Source organism: Acanthaster planci, linkage group LG11, assembly GCF_054643075.1.
Source record: "Acanthaster planci isolate LZ-2023a linkage group LG11, COTS_SCS, whole genome shotgun sequence".
NCBI lineage: Eukaryota > Metazoa > Echinodermata > Asteroidea > Valvatida > Acanthasteridae > Acanthaster > Acanthaster planci.
In genome coordinates, this window is record NC_141787.1 from 12112132 (window position 1) to 12134836 (window position 22705).

General features: G+C 40.0%; 1 protein-coding gene across 1 annotated transcript in view; it reads left to right on the top strand.

Annotated features, from left to right (window-relative positions):
- The window catches only part of LOC110990645 (uncharacterized), a 79939-nt gene extending 60763 nt beyond the window's left edge, over nt 1-19176 (top strand). The window contains exons 48-76 of the mRNA XM_087143527.1: nt 244-375; nt 1261-1386; nt 2072-2209; nt 2479-2727; nt 3339-3479; nt 3636-3764; nt 4411-4533; nt 4939-5057; nt 5776-6013; nt 6240-6353; nt 7239-7358; nt 7876-7995; nt 8425-8517; nt 8652-8744; nt 8910-8969; nt 9778-9870; nt 10324-10416; nt 11196-11288; nt 11981-12070; nt 12688-12780; nt 13328-13429; nt 14160-14300; nt 14463-14572; nt 15346-15562; nt 15821-15905; nt 16152-16306; nt 16753-17027; nt 17513-17593; nt 17729-19176. Coding sequence (XP_086999653.1) covers nt 244-375; nt 1261-1386; nt 2072-2209; nt 2479-2727; nt 3339-3479; nt 3636-3764; nt 4411-4533; nt 4939-5057; nt 5776-6013; nt 6240-6353; nt 7239-7358; nt 7876-7995; nt 8425-8517; nt 8652-8744; nt 8910-8969; nt 9778-9870; nt 10324-10416; nt 11196-11288; nt 11981-12070; nt 12688-12780; nt 13328-13429; nt 14160-14300; nt 14463-14572; nt 15346-15562; nt 15821-15905; nt 16152-16306; nt 16753-17027; nt 17513-17593; nt 17729-17785 — 3680 coding nt within the window. The 3' untranslated portion in view covers nt 17786-19176. The remainder of the gene's footprint in view (nt 1-243; nt 376-1260; nt 1387-2071; nt 2210-2478; nt 2728-3338; nt 3480-3635; nt 3765-4410; nt 4534-4938; nt 5058-5775; nt 6014-6239; nt 6354-7238; nt 7359-7875; nt 7996-8424; nt 8518-8651; nt 8745-8909; nt 8970-9777; nt 9871-10323; nt 10417-11195; nt 11289-11980; nt 12071-12687; nt 12781-13327; nt 13430-14159; nt 14301-14462; nt 14573-15345; nt 15563-15820; nt 15906-16151; nt 16307-16752; nt 17028-17512; nt 17594-17728) is intronic.
- Nucleotides 19177-22705: the final 3529 nt, after the last annotated feature.

Below are 22705 nucleotides of genomic sequence, written 5' to 3' on the forward strand. Positions count from 1 at the left end.
AAAATACAGTTAACTCTCATCACAACAAAAAATAAAGGGACCAGACAAATACTTTGTTATAACCAGGACTGTAGTTATGAAAGAAGTGGAAAAGCAAACAACACACAGAATTCAAAAAACTGGGGTTCCTGGGATGTTCTCTTTCATCAAGTATTTATAAAAGTGTTCTTCATGTCCAAAGTGAGCTGCATGTATTTGCCGAAATATTTATTCATTAATTATGTAAGTGCATTTGATTGCCAGATGCCAATGAATGTGACACTGGAACCCACAATTGTGACCTCATGAGCCAAGTGTGTGTCAACGAAGAACCATACTTCAGATGTGACTGTAAATCTGGGTACAAAAGTGCAACCTTTAATGGATCTTGCACAGGTATTCATGAATCTAAACAATGAATTACTATGTGAATTTATTCGTGTCAGTAATCAGAGCAAAGAACACAGCAACCAGATGGGAGCCCTGCTCTGGTGGTGTAATACTCGCGCACAGGTGGTGGATGTGGGGTGAATGATTCTTTGACTGATGAAGGTTGCTTTGGCTCTCAAAAATATGCGCACGGAATATGAATTGTTGGAATGCGCATGAATATACTGCAACCCAATGATGGCGATCCCTCAGTCTCATCCAGATATGGTCTTTGACTGTAGCAGTGGGGAGAACAGATATCAACTGGTCTCTGCCCTCTTTGCATCTTCCTGTCTGGGCATAGTTGATTTATAAATTACATATCACTAATTTGTGATTCAAGGTGAATATACCCACGTTCCCAGTGACAATTCTGAAACCATCACATTATGGCCTAAAAGAAAATGAATAAGTAAAATTAGAAGCTTTGCAGAGTGGAAGTTACTTGAGCTGTAGGTTTTGGAGTATACCATGGAAACCATCTTTTCACGGGGGACTCTCGTGAGGACGGCCAGAGTATCCTGGCCGAAACGTTGAGTTAATACTCACCGGTTCTTCTCAAAACCACACCTCTTCTAAAGAGACAGATTCTATGGTGAACCTGCAAACCTACAACTCGATAAAAGTAGTGAAAGTAGAATTATGATTGACATATGCCTGTTGAGAGAGCATGATATTCAAATATGTCACAAGGGCAGTCGACGAGTTCATCGCTAGGCTGATCAAAGAAAATTATCAGTGGCAAGATTCGAGATGAGAGACCTAAAAATATAATTAAAGTCTGGGGATATGCTTAATTTTGGCTCTCCTGCCCAAGTCTCATGACAGTTGCTTTTTCATTAATTCCAACAGACATTGATGAGTGCTCAGCCGATAGTTTGAACAACTGCAGCACCGAGGCAGACTGTCTCAACAACAATGGCTCTTACACCTGTCTGTGCAAAGACGGATTCACTGGCACTGGACGGCAGTGTTTTGGTAATCACTTTATATTCTGAAATTTATAACGCTAGTTGTGAGTTACTTTGATGTAAAATTTATTTCAGTGGAAATTCTTGTGATAATTTCACTATTTTGGTTGGTGTCAAATATCTGGCTATTTTTATCATGTACATGTATGCATTACCAAAGATTTTCAATTAGAATACATAAGTTAAGGACCAAATCCCTTGTCATGGTTGTCTGAAAGTGACAATATTGCCCTTATCGGATTGATAATTTTTATCGTAGGGTATTGGAAATAATTGGATGTCGTATATGTGGGTACATGACATTTTTCCGTTTAAAATACCCGAATTACAGTATTACAGCTTTCGTAAATTGCTTTCATTGAGGAAGGACCGTCATTGAGCAAAACTATTAAGAGTATTGGCAAAGCTAGTTGGTCTGTAATATATTTCTGTACTTAAGCCTTAAGTGCAAATACTGATTCCTCATATTATGGCTTGAAAATATATTACACCTTGCATATTTTCGTTGCCACCGCCCCAAACACATGTATTCATACATGTACATGTAACCAAAGTAGAATACTTATTTTCCCTAGCTACATATAACAGCTATATATAATATTGATGGAATTGTTCACGTAACTTCGGCTTTCAGGCCCTTTTTCTTTGGGCATTTATCTCACATCGAGAATGCATTTGAAATTTTCCTTTAGATATTGATGAATGCTCTCTGCCTGACAGCGACAGGCAATCTGCTAGCTGCAACCCCATGGCGGAATGCACAAACCTTGAAGGCTCGTTCCAGTGCAACTGCACCATTGGATATGAAGGAGACGGAATGAGTTGTCAAGGTACGTATATATGGACATTACTGGTTTTATATGTTATCAACTTTTTAAAAAAATGAAAATGACGGTTTCCTTACTACCTAAAGTTGTTCCAAAGTAGTTGTTTAGCTTTTCAAAATAGAAGAAATTTCTCTTTCGATTTTCTCAACTGCCTTTTTTTAGAAGAACGCTAATGGTTTATTCAAAACTGATCAATATGACAAAATAAAATGAAATATTAATTAAAACAACCTTTTTTGTGCTGTGCGTGTTGATATATGGCTCTTTCTCAGATATCAATGAATGCCAGAATGAGGACTCTGCATGTGCGACCAACAGTACCTGCACAAACAACAACGGCAGCTTTCTCTGTGAATGTGATGCTGGTTTCCGTGGTGACGGCTTTACCTCGTGTAGGGACATCGACGAGTGCGAGGAGAATCCTGATATGTGCCACACCTTTGCAACTTGTAGAAACACTGAGGGGAGCTACCAGTGTGAATGCAACAACGGGTACCAAGGAAATGGCACACACTGCGAAGGTATGAGGCAAATTACCAGATTCGACTGGGATGTTTTACATGTCAATCACTGGATTTGGATGCAAAAATCACTGTTTCCCGCAGCAATGAAATGAGGTTTTCTTTAGAGAATTAGTGTGTTGGACGCTTTTGTCAACGCTTTTGTCAATTAGTAAAATACAAAAAAGAATGAAGGAGCTCCTATTCTCTGAATTTTAAATGAAAAGTGGCTACAAATACATGCCCCACTTATTATATTTTGTACCCCTTTGCCTTGGTATTTTTGGTGTAGCAGAGTTCCGAATTAACACACTATTATAGCGAGTTTAGTTCCAGGGCGTCCCATTTGTTCTAGCTAGAGGCCTTTTATGAATATTAACCTCGTTTTTATCCTCATAAATGAAAGGTAGTAGTAGACAATATACAATCTTTGACGTTCTCAAATCAATTTACCCATGCACGGATAACATAATTAAAAAGTGTGGGATCAGTGTCTCCAACAACCTTAATCCTGCCGTAGTGATGAATTTCAATACATGTGGTTATACTTTTACATGATATTGTTGATCCTTGTAATAATGTATTTCATTTACATTCCTTTTTAAAATTAAAATTTGCATCATTTTTCACAGACGTAAACGAATGCATAACCGGTGATAATGACTGTGCAACTCAGACTTCAAACTGTTCGAACACTGTCGGCAGCTTTACATGTCGTTGCATCGGAGGATACGTCACAGCTGAAGGTGCTCCAACTGGTACACAGTGCAACGGTAAATATTTTGGTTTGTTTGATTTCATCATCAGTTATAAAGCAAGTCATTGATTTTATTCAGTCAAGGCTGGATTTAAAAGACTGTCGTGTAGCAGGTCTACACCACAAGGAGGTAGAGTGTTCATATTATACCTGTATGATATTGACTCCACAGATGTTGACGAGTGTGCGCTGGAGATTGATACATGCGATAAAACCACATCTATCTGTAACAACACCATCGGTAGCTACCAGTGCAATTGTGTGGAAGGTTATGAGAAAAATGGTGCCAGCCAATGCGAAGGTAATGCAAATTTTACAAACTTTCGTCTACGCTAAGCATATCTAATATCTTCCAACCAGCGGCTCGTCTTCTAGAACATTGTTTGGTAGGCAGCAGTGTGATTTCAACTGATTACATCCTTTCAGTTGTAGACTAATTCATTAGCTGTGCTTTTCAAGAGCTTGGAATAAACTTTGTTAGCTCCTAGGTTTGAGCAGGTCACCAGAGTAGATTCAAGTACATAAAGTCTGGTCTGGAAGGGGACTGAGAATTGATACTTTCTTGAGAAGCTGGTGTTCTCATTTGACAACACACACAGCACAAGTATGGTGATGCAAGCAGTGAAGTGTACAGTCTTGTGTAGCTGGAAATGATATCATTTACTTCTGTATATTACCAGGTGAAACTCTGATTTTTGTCAAAATGTACTTGTGTCTCTTTGATGCATGATTAGATTGATTGCTTCCTGCTGTTTCATCTTCCATATTGCTTGTATCACATTACTTCAACTCACTAATGCAAAGTAACGAACACTTCCCTTTGATTTGAAATGTCGTCTGTGTGGTGGGAAGGCACAAATTGTATTTGACACATGAATACAGCTCTTACTTTATAAATTAATCTTTAATTGGTCTTCGTGTGTTAATATAACTGGCCTTTTCCCTAGATATCAATGAATGTTTGGTAGGGTCAGCATGCACAGTAAACCATACGGTTTGCTCCAATTTGCCGGGAACGCATGAGTGCAATTGTATGATGGGCTTCTATCAGCAAGGTTCAACTTGCCAAGGTAAGATAGATAAGTTTTCTGTCACATTGGGAGGAAAAATTATACTGTTGCTCTTGCCAGCGTGACTCAAACGCAACCTTTCAAACATCCTAACCTGCTGAGAAGAACTGAGTCGAAGAAGTTAAAATTACGAAATTTTGCACATTATCTCATATCGTGTTGAGTTAATACCGTGCTCATTAAATTACACATACACGGCAAATACAAATTAGGTGTAAATGTTAATACCGTTTGTGTCTGTAGTCTACCAGTGGTTCTAAATTAACACCTGCGGTGTTAATGTTAACAAAAGAGGATTTGCATTGTGTTTGAAGACATCTTTGATCGAAAATCCCTTGATTTATGAAGTACCTTGCCATCATCAGTCATTACATTGCAATGGTTGGTTCAAATTTATATTGTCAGTGGCTCAGTCGTACCAGGCATCAGCGGTGTTTGAGGTCGTCAGTGGGAGGATGGTTGGAGGACCTGACTTCAGTCTCGAAACAGAATCTGCAACATATCGCCAGGAATTAAAAAAATCTGTATGTACCTTGTTCAAACAACGTCCTTATCGTTGGGTGTTCCTCTATCCCATTGGTTTGAGTAATATGGTTATTTTTAACAGAGAATTGGTCATTGTTACTGAAATCAATACCAACATGGCAGCTTCTTTTCGCGTTCATTGAAAAAATCATCATTTAGAAAGTTCAGTTCTACCGCGAGAATGCTCAGTGTAAAAATTGCGTCGATGAGGGCGGCAAGCAAATCTAGCGATGTCATAAACGGTTCTCGTCCCAAAGAGTTTCTTGATTTCTTTAAAGCACAAAATGGGTTAAGGAAGTTAGATGTTTTACTCGGCAAACGATCACAGCCATCTGCCTTTAGTCTTGCCTTTAGTCTTGCTGCCTGTAGTCTTTAGTCTTGCTTTAGTCTTGTGGAGTAAGGGACGGTTCAACTTTACCCTACGATCCAATAGAAGGCAAAATCCAAAGTCGCTCTCACTGTCCAGCTTCTTTAAATTCACATTTAAATGCGGGCGAGCACAGCGCTCACGTACACTGCTAACGCACACTGGAGCGTTCGCTACGAAATAATGAAACAGTCGTAGGCCTATAGAATGCAGAGACGTAGTGTGACCTTTGTTTTCAGCTCGCCTGCTATGAAGCGGGACTTCAATTCTTATTTCTCTTAAATGTTCTTTCTATTTCTAATGGCAAAAAGTTTAAAATTGTTCATTTCCCATTCAATTTTTATGTTCAGATTGAGGCAGCTTTCAACGCTTCCTCGTTGTCCAGTTCCTTCAGAGACGTCGCCGTCAAAAATTTGTCTCTGAATTCAGATTCCAGCGTGCTCTTGGAGTTTCTCATCAATTTCCAAAGTGAACACGAGGAGTTGGTCATTATCATGGCATTGCTTGACCAGCTGACGGGAAGCAGTGGGGGTCAGTTAGCGCCCAACCACAAGCTGATCAGACGGACATTTATCATCGGTGATCCAAGTAAGCCTCTAACAAAGCTGTTCTATATGATCTGATTGTACCCTGATAAAAGCGCTGTTGACGTTGCAAGCATTTTGATGTGCGAACGTGTCACGCTCTATGGATTCTTTTCTAGAGTTTAAGAGGCCATTGATTTTATGCCGTTCCTCCGAAATACCACATTTACTGAGAGGATGAGAGTCTCACCTGAAACGAACTTTCGATTACTGCTTTTTTCCCATTATAGAGTGTAATGCAGCACCATGCATAAATGGCGGGAAGTGTTTAGAAGACAACTTGGCAATGGGTGGATACACATGCAGCTGTCCGTCAGGTTATAGTGGACAAAACTGCGAAATAGGTACGGGTGTCATAGGACAGATGACTTCATGTTTTCTCTTACACTCAATATTTTGCGATGCCATTGAGAACCAGCTCTGCAACTGTGTCATGTTCCAAACAGTTACCTAAGTGGCACAATTTTTTTTTCTGTGTTGATGTAAAATGAGCGAAACAATCCGGTCCATAAGTGTGCCGTCACTTCAGAGTAAACCACGCCCATTGCACATGCATTGCACACAGAGTTACATGCATTGGTCGCCGTTTACACGGATCATGGAGCCGGAAGTTAACGCGCTTTAGCGATTGTCAACTGGGAGCCAGAAAATCGTGGCGCGTCCGTATTTGTGACGAACTCACGGATTGGATTGAGAACCGCAGTGTGTGTCTCTTTTTGATTTTCTCGCCCTTTAGAACTTGTCGCAAACGGATTCCATTTCACTCCACTTCTGAGATAACTGTTTGCATTTCGAGTGGAAGCAATTAGTTTTTGCTCGGAACAGTGGGTACAAAATGTCTTAGAAATGTGTTAAAACTCTAAGCGTTGTTTTTACAGTGTAGAATACATGGACAGATCTACAGGTCTGTTGTGTTTTTCACGGTTGTGAGTTTTATTGTTAGAAAACTCAAAGCAAAATGTCTGTAATAGGTCTATGCTCATTGTCAACAACACAGAGGGGAGACTTTTATAATGGAAGATCATAATTCCATGAGTGGACTGTGCACACAGTGGCAGCCAAACCGCGAAACCCCAGGTGATTTACATAGATCTTGAGGGAAAATTCACCTGCTCGTACTCCAACCCATTCTCCATTATGTCCGGTAATCAGGAGCTCATATACGCAGAAGCAACTCAATGAGAAATCGCTTCCTTTAGTTTTGTACTACAATGTGCATTCTTTTCCAGGACCGTGCGATGTCAATCCCTGTGAAAACGATGGGCAATGCGCTATAAATTCAACATCAAATACCGGCTACACTTGTACTTGTGGTCGAGGGTTCAGTGGGCCTCAATGCGAAACAGTTGGTGAGTTTCCCCAAGAAGTTGTTATGTGCCAGGAACAGGATGAAGGTTGGGGTTTTGAATGAAGTAGCAGAGCAAAAGAAGGTTCATAATCTTAAACTTCTGAAATTAACAAGTCATGTGTCGGAGATAATGCAGCCGTTGAAAAGTTTGGCAATTGGGATGATCCGCCTCTCTGAGGTATTTCTACTTTATAAGACTGAGAGTACCTTGTTTCAACAACTTGTGCTGTACGGGCCAACTAGTATCACGGATTTACCTTGTACCATCTGTGTGTTTGAGGGCCCTCTTTTTATTTCTTGGGTAACGGCTCCTCATCCTGTTCTGAAAAAAAATCAAGAAAACACTCGTTAAGAGAAAGCAAAATTTTACTGTACTGTTAAAGTAGGGTAAGCAGTAGGAGGTTTGAAGGCTGCCTACGTTTGAGAAAACATTTGAGAATAATCCTCATAGTCCCATCATCCCAATATGGTCATGCTATAAAAGTCAACTCACACCAGATATATTCTAATATCCTCAGCACCTTGTCAAATGGACAACGACTGCACAAACGGAGCAACTTGTAACGATAATCTGAACACAGTACGTGGCTTCAGTTGCAGCTGTCCTACTGGATTCATGGGACAAAACTGTGAGGAGGGTAAGTGTCAAGTGTATTGGGTATCAAAAGAATGAAAACTTTGAGTTTTAATGATATGTGTACCTGTACCAATGACACGTTGAGTTCGATGCCTTGCAATATATTTGAGACGATTAACTAAATACCATTCAAGAAATGAAAACCTCGAATAAAACTGAATAAAACTAATGACTCAATAAAGTTTACACAATGTATTATAAAAGATTCCGTGAGATGTTAACAATGCATGTCCCTGAATGAATTGGCTTGTATGATTGGTTTTCTTTGCGTTAAATATCATAATTTACTTATGTATATTATGTACGTAAGGTTAGAGGATATAGACGTAGTCCACCCCGTTGGTCATTTGTAAACCACATTTTGTGCAGTTTAAAGATGGCCAACAATTTTCATCCTGTAAAAAATTATATGAATGTGTTTTCCAAATAGCTTGCACACTTTCTTGTAACAATGGTGGTACTCGGGATCTTGAAGCATGCTCGTGCATGTGCGCTGAAAACTGGAGCGGGCTTAGCTGTGCAGGTTAGTTTTATAACATTGGAATTGTATTGTTTTACATTTTATTGGGCTGTTTTTTAAGGCAAGTTTGAAAAACGTTGAGTGTTCAGCTCTTATCTTTATCTTTAATGTCATGTCAACCATTTTATTATTGGCAGATTGCCAACTGAACTGTATGAATGGTGGAATTCGGAACTCGACTACCTGCCAGTGCTCATGTGTAAACAGTTGGATTGGAAATAACTGCACAGGTAATTATAAGGTGTCGGGCAGAATTCTTGACTGAATGCCACTCAAAATGTAGCATGACACAGAGCTTTAAATAGGTGAAAAAAACATTTAGTGAGTAGGAAAAAAATTATATCAACGATTATGGAGGTTCGTTTGTCAAAATTCCTATTTCTTGCACTTTGCAGTCTGCAACATATCTTGCCCATCCGGACAGAACCTAGATACGAAGACTTGTCAATGCACAGGTAGGAAAAAATAACAGGAAGTTGGAGCATAGGAAATTCAGTACGCCACTGGGAAGAAAAATGTAGATCCAAACTGTTTGGACCTAAAAGTAAAATATTCACTTCTCAATGTTCTAATGCCTTCGTCATCTGTAAAGAGATGACTTCAAACAATGGGAATGTGGTGTGTAATTTTGCCAGCTAGTAAAGTTATTTATACTAGCCTTAAGTACGTTACGTAGAATACATGTTCATTTGTTATACATACTTATCTCTGTGCAGTGTGTAAATATTATGAGGCAAACAAAAAATCATATAATTAGAAAGATATGTGGAGTTTTCTTTTGTTCCCGATAAACAAACTTAAATTTATAGATTTGGCTACAAATTAAAATTTACTGTCTAATAAAATGCAGTCGGCAGTCTTTAAAGAACGGATCGTGAAATATCAGGAAATGATAGTGAAACCAGATGTTTAGCAAATGCTAAAGATAATTAGATAAGAACAAAAAGGCACGTAAATTGAACAAGCAATCCCAGGCAAACAAACAAACGAACATACACCCCAACAAAACAATCAACCAACAAATGAAAACATGGAAATTAAAAAACATATACTGGGCATTAAATCTGGGCCACTGAGAAAAATCTCTTATGGTTCAGAGGTTATGTGTACTATCAGAAAGAAACACTTGGAAAAATGAAGGAAATAATCTCCCTTTAGCATGGGGAAAAAGACATAGCATTACCGAACCGTAATATATTACAATACAATCTGATAAATAGTGCTCGTCTGTCTTTCACTGCTCCATATTGAATTTTTGTACAGCGTGTCTATTTACATGTTTAAATGGTGGAACACTGAATGAGGATACTTGCCAGTGCACATGTGACCAAAACTGGAGAGGCACAAATTGTTCAGGTAACCAAACCAATTCCTTTCTCTTTTCTTCTTGAAATAAAAATATCACGCTTTGCATTCAGTTACACATATAGAGTTTAAATTTGTGTTCACGTTTGTTCTCGTTTATGTTTATTATTTTAGTTGATTCATTTTTGTCGTGACTGAAAGCAAATTGACTGGTGAGCGTTTACTATACCGATGATATTGGACAGTTTGCAATAATGTTATTTTGAATTCCATTCCGTTTGTAGCTTGTTCTATTTATCTGCAGGAATGGGAATTTATCGTTGTGTTACGCCATACATATACTGTATACTCAAGAGGATTTTTTAACAGTGCATCTTCCTTCACAGGAGTGCTTGTTCTTTGTTAGTCTTTGTCAACCGGCAGCCAAACTCTTGTATTCACCATGAAATTGACAGGTAGCAGATTGTCATTTAGATACTTATAAGCATGTTCTTTTGTAAACAGTATGTCCATTGACATGCGTGCATGGTGGACAGCTCAACTCAGAGACGTGTCAGTGTGCATGTGTAGGCAACTGGATCGGAAACACCTGTTCTGGTAGGTGTCATGCACGTGTAACTTTAGAGACCTCGTTGCTGTCTGCATCTGCATTGGTATTAAGCACATAATCCTTTGCATTGCAACATTGTACCATCCACAATCGATTATGGTTGGACGTGGTACAAAAGAAGTAGTTGCATTGACCTTGTGACAAAATCCACTTATTGACAGTTGAGCTTATGAGTAGTCTTCAGGGATATTCAGTCCAATACTGGAATAATCTTCTTTTGCTTTGAAATTAATTTCACCGATTATGCTTGGCACATGGCTGATTTGATATCACACCCTGCCTGATCTACATACAGATATTTATCAGCTGGAGAAATAGTGATTGTTTTCACTGGTCCACGAATAAGCAAAATTCAAGGCTATGAATAATTTGAAAAAAATGGAAAAGCATTGAACGAACAACAAAGCAACCAGCCTAACACAGCTAAGTTGAAAGACGCACCTCTATGATTGGGTGTCCGCACTGTTGTATATTCGCTTTTCATGGTACTAAAACTAAAGTTTAAATCATTATAAGGGAAATTCTATTTGCAAGGTTTATCAAGACATCAAACGTGACCGTTCACATTCTTAGGACCTTGGCTTTGGGGATAGGCGACACTGATTTTGGCCATATTTTCAGAGTAATGTTTGCAAATATAAATCACACCGCTCGTGAATGGTTTGATATATGATTATGAAAAAACAAGGATGCCTTCTTTCGAATGTTGAAAACAGTCTCCAAATTACAGATGAAGTTCAATAGAGGAGTGGTAATTTTGTTGCAGACTGTCAACTATCCTGTGGGAATGGTGGAACGCGGAACGATGCAGCATGCGAGTGTGCATGTGACGGAAACTGGATGGACAATACCTGCTCTGGTAAACGCATATTTGTAGCAGCTTCGGGATTTTTTTAAAAATCTTAAAGAAATTTTTTAAAACAACCAAAAAGAAAAGGGTATTCATGCATGGGTGTGCAACTTACCCGTAGGCCTTGGAGAACCAAAACATAATCCCGGTTTTGAGAAGTATATTGTAATGTCTAGAACTAAATTATCTAGGAAATTAGACCCAAAATATCAGAGTGTAGAACAGTTCAAGAATGTGGAATAGAAATCCGTAGTAAGTTTAGTGACCTGACACTGACACCTGACACTTCTTTTGTTGTGTACAATACTATGAAAAGTGATCATGTTATAAAAATCACTGGACGTCTGTTTGTCGTGCAAAAGTTTATAACCTCAGCTGACAAAGCGCTCAACTATTCCAAAGATTAAGGAATTCGATAAAGATCGTGAAAGGTTAAAACTAACAGGTTGTCTTTGATTTTGGCATGTTTATAGCACTTGAAGGTTTTCTCGTTCCGCCTGTGACCAAGACAAGGTTCGAGGTCGCTATCTCTTTATATACCATAATTATTGTTTTGGAAGGTCAGTTACGAATAACAGAATTTCACGTGGAATTTTGAAATGACCAAAATTGAATTTAAAATACGGATGTTAAAAGGAGTGGGAAAACAGACACATTGGAGGTGGTATAAAATGACGAGGATCCATTTAACTTTTTTACAGAGTGTCCACTAAATTGTGTAAATGGTGAACGCGATGCTGAAACATGTCAGTGCTCATGCTCTGACAACTGGACTGGAACTACCTGTTCAGGTGAGTTTTTATTAAACTTTTAAATCACGATATTTCAGTTGAAATTGTTGACTCTGTCACAGGATATTTTGGCTTAGCCAACAATTAATTTTGTAAACATTTGGAATTCGTTCTTATCATTTTGTTGCATTGATGTTTCCTGTATGTAATTTTACTCAATATTGGAGTTCTTTCCTGCAGTTTAATAGTCGAAGCATGAATCAATTTGCGCCATGTAGTCAGGGTAAATTGGGTAACACAGAAACCTGTGCCCAAGGGCTTTGAGGCAGTAACATCCTGGTTGAACGGAAAATTATACAAAGAGATCTACTCTGTGGGATATTCGTGAATTACATGCTTTATCTATATTTATTTAATAGATCTTTCTGTACTACTAGCATGAATGCCGTGTGATAAACTAGACTAGACTTAATTCAGCTCATAGAATATGCATCTCTGTAAAAGAATCCACTTCAGCGCTAGTTGAAAGCGCCTAACAAAACTTGGGAGCAAGCACACGTCATTGACAAACACGGGGTGCAGCCCCCTAAATTTGGCCTTGAGTACAAAAAGAAGCGATCGCCCTAAAATCAGTTCAAAATGTGCATACCGATGATCTCTTTTAATTCTTCTTGTAGATTGCGACTTGACCTGCTTGAATAATGGAATACTTAACGCGACCACCTGCAAGTGTTCATGCAGTCAGAGTTGGAAGGGAACCAACTGCTCAAGTAATAACACTAAACCAGGCATTTCACACCGTGATGAATAGCATTACAAATGGAAACTTGTAGGATGCAGGCAGTTGAAAGGATGATAAGACTCACTGAAAGACCATACATTTCCCTAAACCGTGCGTGACACTGAGGGAAAAAAATCCATACATCCTTGCATTAAGATCTCTTTTTAAATGTACATGGGGACTGAGTATAATTAGCATGTTCGGCGTGCGCAATCCTGTATTCAAACGTCTTATCCAGCGGAAAATAACAATTGTCCCCTTTGAGTTCGTGCCTCAGCGTTAATGGTTGTTATTTCTCCTTGCTTGATAAACTCATTTTTGTAGCATACCACAATATTTGTTCAACAAAACTGTCTCCCGTGGGCCTATAGCTGTAGGTGAAACACTTGTTGTACAGCTAAGACCAATTTTCAAGATCATCGACTGGTTATGAAAGTTATCGAAAGAAATTGTTATTTTTTTGAAGATCACTATCCCTAATAACACATGCTTCTGTCTTGTGGTTTCTGTGTTTGTGAATTGCTGGTATGCATCAGGTTGCGATCTGTCTTCATCTAGTTGCTTGAATGGAGGTTCATTTTCTGCAGACTTCTGCGAGTGTGTTTGTCCGTATGAATATGCTGGACGAACTTGTGAAGGTAACATATGTAAAAGATTTCTAGTTTACTGTTTCGACCAAGAGGTCTCTCAGTACAAGTGTAATTTATGATTATGAAAGTTTCCGTCTGAGGTTTTGTGGGTTTTTTTTTTTTTTTTTGGTTCTTTATAGTGTAGTTGGTAACGGTTTTCCTCCAATTTAATGCAACATTTGAAAAGCATTTCATTTTGAATTTTTCACCTTCCCGGAAAGATTTTCGTTTTCATGCCAAGAAGGTTTTTGCACACTCCTCAGCCAAAAAAAGTGACAGCGCGTTAAGCAAAAGGTTTGTCACACACCTCTTTCAGTAGAAATAGTGCATACATCAGACATTTGTACAACTTTTTAACACAGATTTTTCCCATTCTGACATTTTCAGTGTCCTCTTAGTTATATTTTAACCAATCAATGGTCAGTTTCACCTAGAAGATGAGTTACGTAAAAGTTCTGAATGCGTAAAGTAAATTACGTAAAAGGTTTGTGGCAGCACCATGTAATGACATCTCTTTTTTATGAGTATGTGTGGTTTTGAAAGAACCGGATGATACTCAACGTTTCGGACAGCTGGTACTGTTGTCAGGAGACCTTTTTTTCTCAAAGTGCAGAGAAAGCCTCTGTCATTTCATAAATGCAGGCCTTTACAGAAATAACCAAAAGACGTTCATGTTGAATTGCCTGCTTCACAAAAAAAAAATTCAGTCATTTCATGGGCTCCTATACTTTGCTTTTAGTTACAAGTCCGTGTATATCAGACAACTCTCTGTGTAGCGGGAGGGGGCAGTACTGTCTACCAGTTAGCAATGACGTTGGTTTCCAGTGCCCATGCAGAAGTCATCGAGGTTTCTTTGGCAACGGGGACAATTCATGTAGAGGTATGTTATTTCCATTCAAATGTTTTTTCTGATGTTTGATATACATTAGCAAACATAAGTTTTTTAGGGGAGAAAACCCACCTAAAGTCACGTGAAAATCATGATAGAATAACCGTAGAATGGATGCTTAGCTGACATCACAAAATATTGTTTTTGTTTCAGAACGCCTGTCAGTGCAAGTCACTATCATAATAAATGTGAACTTCATCTCCGAATACGAAAACCCAACAGCGGCCGCGTCAAAGCAACTTGCTGGAAGAATTACTTCAGGGGTAATACACCAGCTATTTGTCGGATCCCCTTATTTACAGTTGTGACTTATTTCTCAAGATTGGTAAAATTTGATGCAAATTGCAAATCTGTACAATGAGTATTCTTACCTTTATTTCCATAAATACAATTGTTACAAAGCCCCATGCGCACGTCCTGCTACTAGATACCAATGAAAGTGTTCACTGCAGCACATGCTGTGTATGAGGCTGGATGAAATTATGGCCCTTGTTGTTCCACCTTTGAAATCGTACGTAAAGGAGGAGAAACGAACAACATTTTGTGCGCTTCTAATGAAGAGTATTTGCAGCAAGCCATGAGTGCAGTTTCGTGCGGGAACTTCAGAGCCTCGTGGGCCAGGTGTAATCTGATAATTGCAATTTTGTTGAGAAATTGGGCTTTTGGTTAATCAATTGCAGTGGGTTGTTTTTTTAGTTTTTCGTACACGAGGAAAATTTGAAGTATTCCAGGAAATACTGTCCAAAATCGGCAGTCTGTTAAAAGCGGCTAAAATCATACTTTGTAAAATGCGCCTTGCAGAGTCTATACGCAGCCTTGAACTTAGTCCGGCACAAACTGCATAAAAACTGCGTCTTCACCTGCCAAAGACCATGCCCATACGCTTCTTTGATGTAACGATACTACTGACTACTGAGAACAGTGAGGAAGCTTTCATGTGAAATTCATTCAGATCCATAATCCACCTCTCCATTAACAGATTGCTGTCCGAAAAGATATTGCTAGCTTGTTAACCTTTGTTGCTGTAACTTGTCAGATCTTGACTAAACTGAGGGGAAATGCAACAACTCAGCGTGTGTTTTCGGTGCAAGTCTTAAGTATGAAAAGCGGGAGTGTCGTTGTGAGCTCAGCAGCAGCTTTCCAGGGGAGCCTTCCGGCGGCAGACGCCATCAGGGGAGTGATAGAAGATGGTGGTGCAATAACAAGTGACGGTGTAACTATTCCTCTTATGCCCAACTCTGTCGTGGTAACAGGTAATTATATTGATCTTAAAATTGTTTTAATGTGTTCTAATTTCTCTCGGAATATTACCGGATTGCCAACCAAAATACAGGCCTTTGCGAGAAGTAAACTTCATGAATCGAACACAAACGTGGTTCACTGACTAGAGTGCTTAGAAAACGTGAAGCTCAGATACACTCGTCATGACTTGTATGTATATCTTGTAAGGTGTTATAAGTATTCACACTAATGTCCTTGTCATTGTTGTCTTTGTTTCTCTGTTTTACCAGACTTACCGACAGACTGCACAGCAGACACTTGTCAGAATGGTGGAATTTGTGGAAGGTCCAGTTTCGACTCGCAGCTTACCTGCAGGTAATATCTCATTAGGAAGAAGGTGTGCGGATACAGAGTGGACAAATGTTTTTACCATAGGTTTAACTTGTGTACATCATGATGACATTGTATAGGGGATGGAAGAGTTCTTTACTTCTGGACGATCCACTTAATGTGCATTTCAGACTGAGTAAAACTTCATTTGAAGGTGCTATAGTGGTAATAATTAACACCAAGAAATATGAAATAGGTAAACATGTAAATTCATTTGAACTTTCGTTGTAGATGTCCACCTTCGTTTACTGGTGAGAACTGTACAAGTCTGGTACCAACGACATTGACTCCAGTACCGACTTCTACAATGTCTACAGCTACAGTATCGACGTCTACAACGTCTACAGATACAGTATCGACACCGTCCACATCAGCTGCTCCAGGAGGTATACGACTTATCATTGCCATGACTTTCCCTCACTAATTTTTAACATGTCTTAGCAGACTTTGAAATTTGCATGTGATGTGTTAGATCACAGGCAATGAAGGTTCCAGCACATCGGTACCATCCTGATGTAATGAATACATGAATAGACGTAGGTGTGGACTTTATTGTACAGTATCAACACATTTCCGTGAGCCATTGATCACCTATCCCAGATTTAGGTTTCTCCCTTTTAAAATCAGTATGTTGAATTGTAAATGGATACAACACCCATTTAGTGTGTTTTGTCAAACTAGTGGCACGGATTTCTTTACCTCGAAGAATGTTTTGCATTTCATGTAATTCTTTTTGTGAAAAAAATAATAATTCAAGTCGGTGTGAAATCGTACCACTGTCCAGACTTTTGGAGGAAAAATGTCGTCAAACTTCACTGTGTTTGTATTCCAGATGGTTTGTCACCTTTGGCGACAGTTCTCATCATAGTGGGGTGCGTTGCTCTCCTCCTGATCATAGCCGGCTTGGTTCTCTGTTTCTGCATTCTGATGAAAAATCAACAGGCAAAGGCTCTAGCTCATGGCCCCAGGGAGCGTTTTAGTTTTGAGGGTCTCAGAGATCCTAGCATGTCCTCTGAAGTTGATTACAGTCCGACAGAGCACAGTGAAGATGAGAGGCGGATGAATCGTCTAGCTCAAGTTATGCGCCAGTCGCCGTACCTGCAACAGGTAAAATCAAAGTGCTCCATTAAAATGTCTTGTCCCTGCACAGATTTATTTTTTTAATGGTATGAGGATTGGCTATTCAGTTGAGCTCATTACTGAAAGAAAAGTTGGAGAAATGCATTTCAGTTGAGCACAACTATAAAATGATAGAATTTCCATGGAACCGCTGATAATTACTTGCCGTTCGGCAAACAGAAACTGATTCTTCCAGACGTGTGATTAATAATTCTGTTTTCTTTTTACGACTTATGTGAAGGTTATCAAGAACAAAGAATAAATGACAAATGTCTTTTGCATTTACCAAATTATGAAAAGTGTTACTTTAGCAAGTTCCTCGACCTGAAAGTGTTGTGAAATTTGCTACGGGATCCGGATACAAACGGGTCAGGTCTCAAGACTTTGGACATCTGTTCATGTTTATAAACAGAACTGTCTTCGTTTTCGGCGTAATTGGTAATCATATTCGGTTTTCTTTGTGTAACACACAGACTCTCCCTGCTCGAAGGGAATTCATCCGGCCTTTTTATGTTACTGGGATGGAAGAACTGCATCGTTACGAAGAAGAATTGGTAGGTCTTGCTGGACGGAAACTTTGCAATTTCGATTTATGTATTTGTTTTGATTTCATTGTAAATGACTGACGCATTGATCACAACTCTTAATAACAAAATGTTGTCTTTTGGTATGTGTGGTTAATTTCACAGCGTGATGGAGGCAATGCAGCAGGTCGTGTTGTGTATAATCCAATCCTGTATCGCTAAACCATTACCGGAGGATATTCTAAAGCTTCCAAGATTGCGACAGCTGCCTTTATAAAATGTCAACTTTACCTTGGAGAAAAGTATTAAGACCACCATCATCAACGACGATTAGCAATTCCGTTTAACTCTAGTGGCATTCGCCCCCGCCAACACCATATCATCCTTTTATTAGGGTACTGGAATTTTACTGCATTGATGGAACTTTACAGATTTGATATTGTATAATCAGGTTATTCTTGACAACTCCTTCTTTTGAAATGACTTTGGGAGAAATTTCCCCTTCAGTAAGTTTCCTAGATTAATATGTTTGAAAACAAATGTCCCCTTTCCCCCAAGCAACTGTGTTTTGGAATTTCCTCCCCAGTCCACCTGAGTCACACTTTCAATGGAGCTGTAATATTAGTGTCCCAATTTTAGTTCTGTGCATATTCATGGTAAATTTTGCCTGGATATGTTTGGCTGAAAAGGAAAATATTTTCTCTATCGGTCTTTGCTTTCTCACTGACTTTTAAAAAGATACATTTCGTTTTGGTTCATTTTGATATGCATTCCTTGCTTTTAACTCATTTGCTTAAAATGAAAGTAATAGTAGTGGAAATGGAATAACTAATCAAAGGGCATAATTGAATTTGCTCTATTTGCTTAATCGCTAAAGCATTTAATCCACTGGCGGTTGGACAGCGTGTGTCTTTCCGTACCTTGAATAGACAGCGTCTGTTATTGTCAACGTACAGTTTCTTGATTATTGCCACATGCTGCTTGTGTAGAATAATTGATTTTAGGTTTTGTGTAACAATCAACCTTTGGATGATATTAGAAAAGGTTTATATTGTTAATGACACATGTAGAATTAATTCATATTTGTATGTATTGTAGTTACATGACACGTTTGCGCATCAATTACTTTTATGCAGGCTATGAACGAGTTTGACTTCGATTAGTGTAATACTCAGAAAATAATTTTGCATACCTTTTACTTTATAAAATGTTAAGAAGTTTAATGTCGGTCCGGGAAACAACACGAGTACACTCCACTTTAAGCATCTTTCCACTTAAATAACATGCATTATGCAAAAGTGAAAAAGTTTTCATAGTATTCACACTATGTTAAAATATTGGCACGCCCGTGGTTTATAATTTATTGTAACACAGTCGAGTTCACTTTAACCTGACACCACCCGCTACGTTGTGGTATGGTGCGAAGCGTATAGGCAAATAAAACTGTCTTCCAAAATAAGTTTATTGTGAACCGTTTGAAACGTTTTGTCTTTCAGTAACATTTTATATTGCATTTATAGTTTCGAATAAAGTATAACATATATTTTTGGTGTAACGTTGTCAATAGTATGTTTGAACAAATGTAAGTGGTGGAATAAATCGTGATGGAAACATTTTTGCCTATGCTTTTCCCCTTTGTTTTTAATTTTGGGGGATTTTTGTAGTGTCATGTCCCATTCATTTCCAGCCTTTTAAACATACCCTTTTAATGAAGATAACCAAGGCGAAGTCTGAATTTGTTAGCCTATCGTTTCTGTGCATGATAAACGTGCCCCAAATGTTAGTGAAGTACATTGCTTCTCGTTAACTATACTAAAAACAAAGAAAACAATTTTGCCATTTTTTGTAGACGTACATGTTTAATTCTTTAATTATTACAACAATTTACACCTAACCATTTCGGGGCTAGAATAGACTTGAGTAACCCATCACAAAATAGACTAATCATCTCCTCTGCCCGAACAGAAGAGGTCAGATACACATGCGAGACGGGGATGGCCTGGAACGTGGCATAAACTGTTAAAAAATCGTGAAAAAGATGGGGAAAAAAAACTTCCTCACATAATTTCTTTTAATCTTTAAGGAAACCGATACGCTTTCGCGCAAGATACGAGGAGTGTTGCCAAATGCAATCTTACTTCAAAAGTTCATATTTCCAAGCTGTATGCTTGCACACAAAAAGCTGTCCATCATTGTTTTCTTTTTAATTCCATTTTTTTAATTTCTGAAAAATAGCGCGGTTTTTCTACGATTAAATCTAAGATATGGTAGTTTTATCTTGCGCAAAATCTGTGAAGTACATGGCCTCTTTAGGAAGCGAACAACACCCGCGGGGTCAGAGTGAGAGCGGGCATGACAGGTTCTCCTTCCTTTAAAAAAAAGGTTTCCACGGACAGGAATAATCAGTGAATTTACCTTGGATTAATGCGCCTCCTCGACAATGCAGTACTGCGAATTCACCCAAACGAAAAAGCAGTTTTTAAGTTGAAGTTACTTCATCCAGGAATACGAATGCAGCCGACTCGTGTCCTTGACACTAAATTGTGAATATGATAATGCACGTACTTGCACGATCTTGCTTGCGACTATATTCACGTTGTACCTTTTTGTTGACGAAAGTCCTTTCGTTAAGCAGCTCAGAAGCAGCCACCTTATTTGTACCATACTATTATGCTCTATAGGGGTGATTTTGAATTCGCAATGCTTCGCGTTAAGAAAAATTCTTCCGTTTAAAATAACATTTAAATTCACACGGACCCACTTCATTTTCTATTTACACTTTACACTGAATTTCCTATAATTTCAGTTCACAGTGCGTTTGTTGAATCTCTACCGGTATATTTTAGCCGATTTAGTTTAAACCTTTCATTACTGGAGACTTCCACAACATCTCCAAACACATAAGAAACTTGGTGCTGCCTATTAACGAATGGGATTTGCCAAGTGAAAAAACTCTTCAACGATGGTCGGCCGACCATCATGAAAACGAGAACAAAGTTTCTGTTTTCTCGAAAACTACAGCATTCTGGGCGGAAATATTTTACAGACTAACTGAGACTGCTATGTTCTTTCCTTGGAGTAAGATATTTTGCGATTAGGATTTATATACTGACGATTGTATGGAATATGGCTAACAAGAAGTCTACAATCACCATTCCACCAGCTTTGGGCGCTCCTCCGCCGGAGACACTGACTAAAACGGGCAGTTCTGAGAGCTCGCACGTTCTAGCCTCACCATGGGTTAGAACCCCACGAATAGAGAGCGACCAGGAACTAGGGTCACCACGCCCTGTTCCTAACTCTTTGGTTACACAACCCATATCGCCGGCTCTTCCGGTCTATGATTAACGATACTCGCATAGCCGGGGGGGGGGCTTTGACTTCTACGCAACAAAAGGGCGCATCTCCGATTTCGCTTCCACTCGGGCGCGCAACCGACTCGGCCCCACCGCTGAGCGCGTTGGTGAGGCACCCTAGCTCGCGAGACCTTAACCCCCACTCCCTAGTTTGCCTATTTATAGGGGGATGGTGTCTCCGTCAGCATGGCCGAAATTTGACCCACCCGAATCCGATTTCCTGGCGGGTCCCCAGCCTGCCGCCGGCGGCGTGCGGCACGCCGCGAGGCGCTGCGGCCCCGGCCCGGCTTGAGAAATCCCCCCCGACTGTGAGGCGAAGGAGACACTGGCTGGCCGGGCGGTAGGCTCGTTGGCCCGTGGGACCCGCGGTGCGTCGCGGTGAATTCCCATCCTCAGAAAACCGGGTCCGAGAGGTTCAGAGGTCCGGGGTTCCCTGCGGCCGAGCGGGCTGGGCGGCTCCAGCCTGCTGTCCATCGGCTTGCTGGCCCACCTCAGGACTCAGAGAGGGCTTTACCCCGGGACCAGTTGGGCCCAAAACGTGCATATTTCAATGAGAGCATTTTGGACCTTAATCCTCACGGTAACGAGCATTCCCATATTCAAGCACAACAGCAATGCTTTCCCATTTAGGGTTGGGGCTAGGGCTATGATAATAGGGTTGGGGTTGGGATAGGGTTAGGGGTAGGGTAAGGGTTACAGATAGGGTTAGGGGTAGGATCGGATAGGGTATGGGTTAGGGATGGGGTTGTGGTTATTGTTAGGGTTATATAGGTTTGTGGTTAGGGTGGGGGCCAGGGTGAGGATATAGGGGTTAGGGTTAGGGATAGGGTTAGTGTTACAGATAGGGTTAGGGTTAGGGGTAGGATCGGATAGGGTATGAGTTAGAGTTAGGGGTAGGATCGGAGAGGGTATGGGTTAGGGTTAGGGGTAGGATCGGATAGGGTATGGGTTAGGGATGGGGTTGTGGTTATTGTTAGGGTTAGGGATATATAGGTTTGTGGTTAGGGTTGGGGCTAGGGTTAGGATAATAGGGTTAGGGTTAGGGATAGGGTTAGGGTTACAGATAGGGCAAGGGGTAGGATCGGATAGGGTATGGGTTAGGGTTAGGGGTAGGATCGGAGAGGGTATGGGTTAGGGTATAGGTTAGGGTTAGGCTTAGGGTAAGGGTTAGGGGTAGGATCGGATAGGGTATGGGTTAGGGTATAGGTTAGGGTTAGGGTTGGGGCTAGGGTTAGGATAATAGGGTTAGGGGTAGGGGTAGGATCGGTTAGGGATAGGGTTAGGGTTACAGATAGGGTTAGGGTTTTGGGTAGGATCGGATAGGGTACGGGTTTAGGGTTAGGGGTAGGATCGGAGAGGGTATGGGTTAGGGTTAGGATCGGATAGGGTATGGGTTAGGGATGGGGTTGTGGTTATTGTTAGGGTTAGGGATATATAGGTTTGTGGTTAGGGTTGGGGCTAGGGTTAGGATAATAGGGTTAGGGTTAGGGATAGGGTTAGGGTTACAGATAGGGTTAGGGTTAGAGGTAGGATCGGATAGGGTACGGGTTAGGGTTAGGATCGGATAGGGTATGGGTTAGGGATGGGGTTGTGGTTATTGTTAGGGTTAGGGATATATAGGTTTGTGGTTAGGGTTGGGGCTAGGGTTTGGATAATAGGGTTAGGGTTAGGGATAGGGATAGGGTTAGGGTTACAGATAGGGTTAGGGTTAGGGGTAGGATCGGTTAGGGGTACGGGTTTAGGGTTAGGGGTAGGATCGGAGAGGGTATGGGTTAGGGTTAGGGTT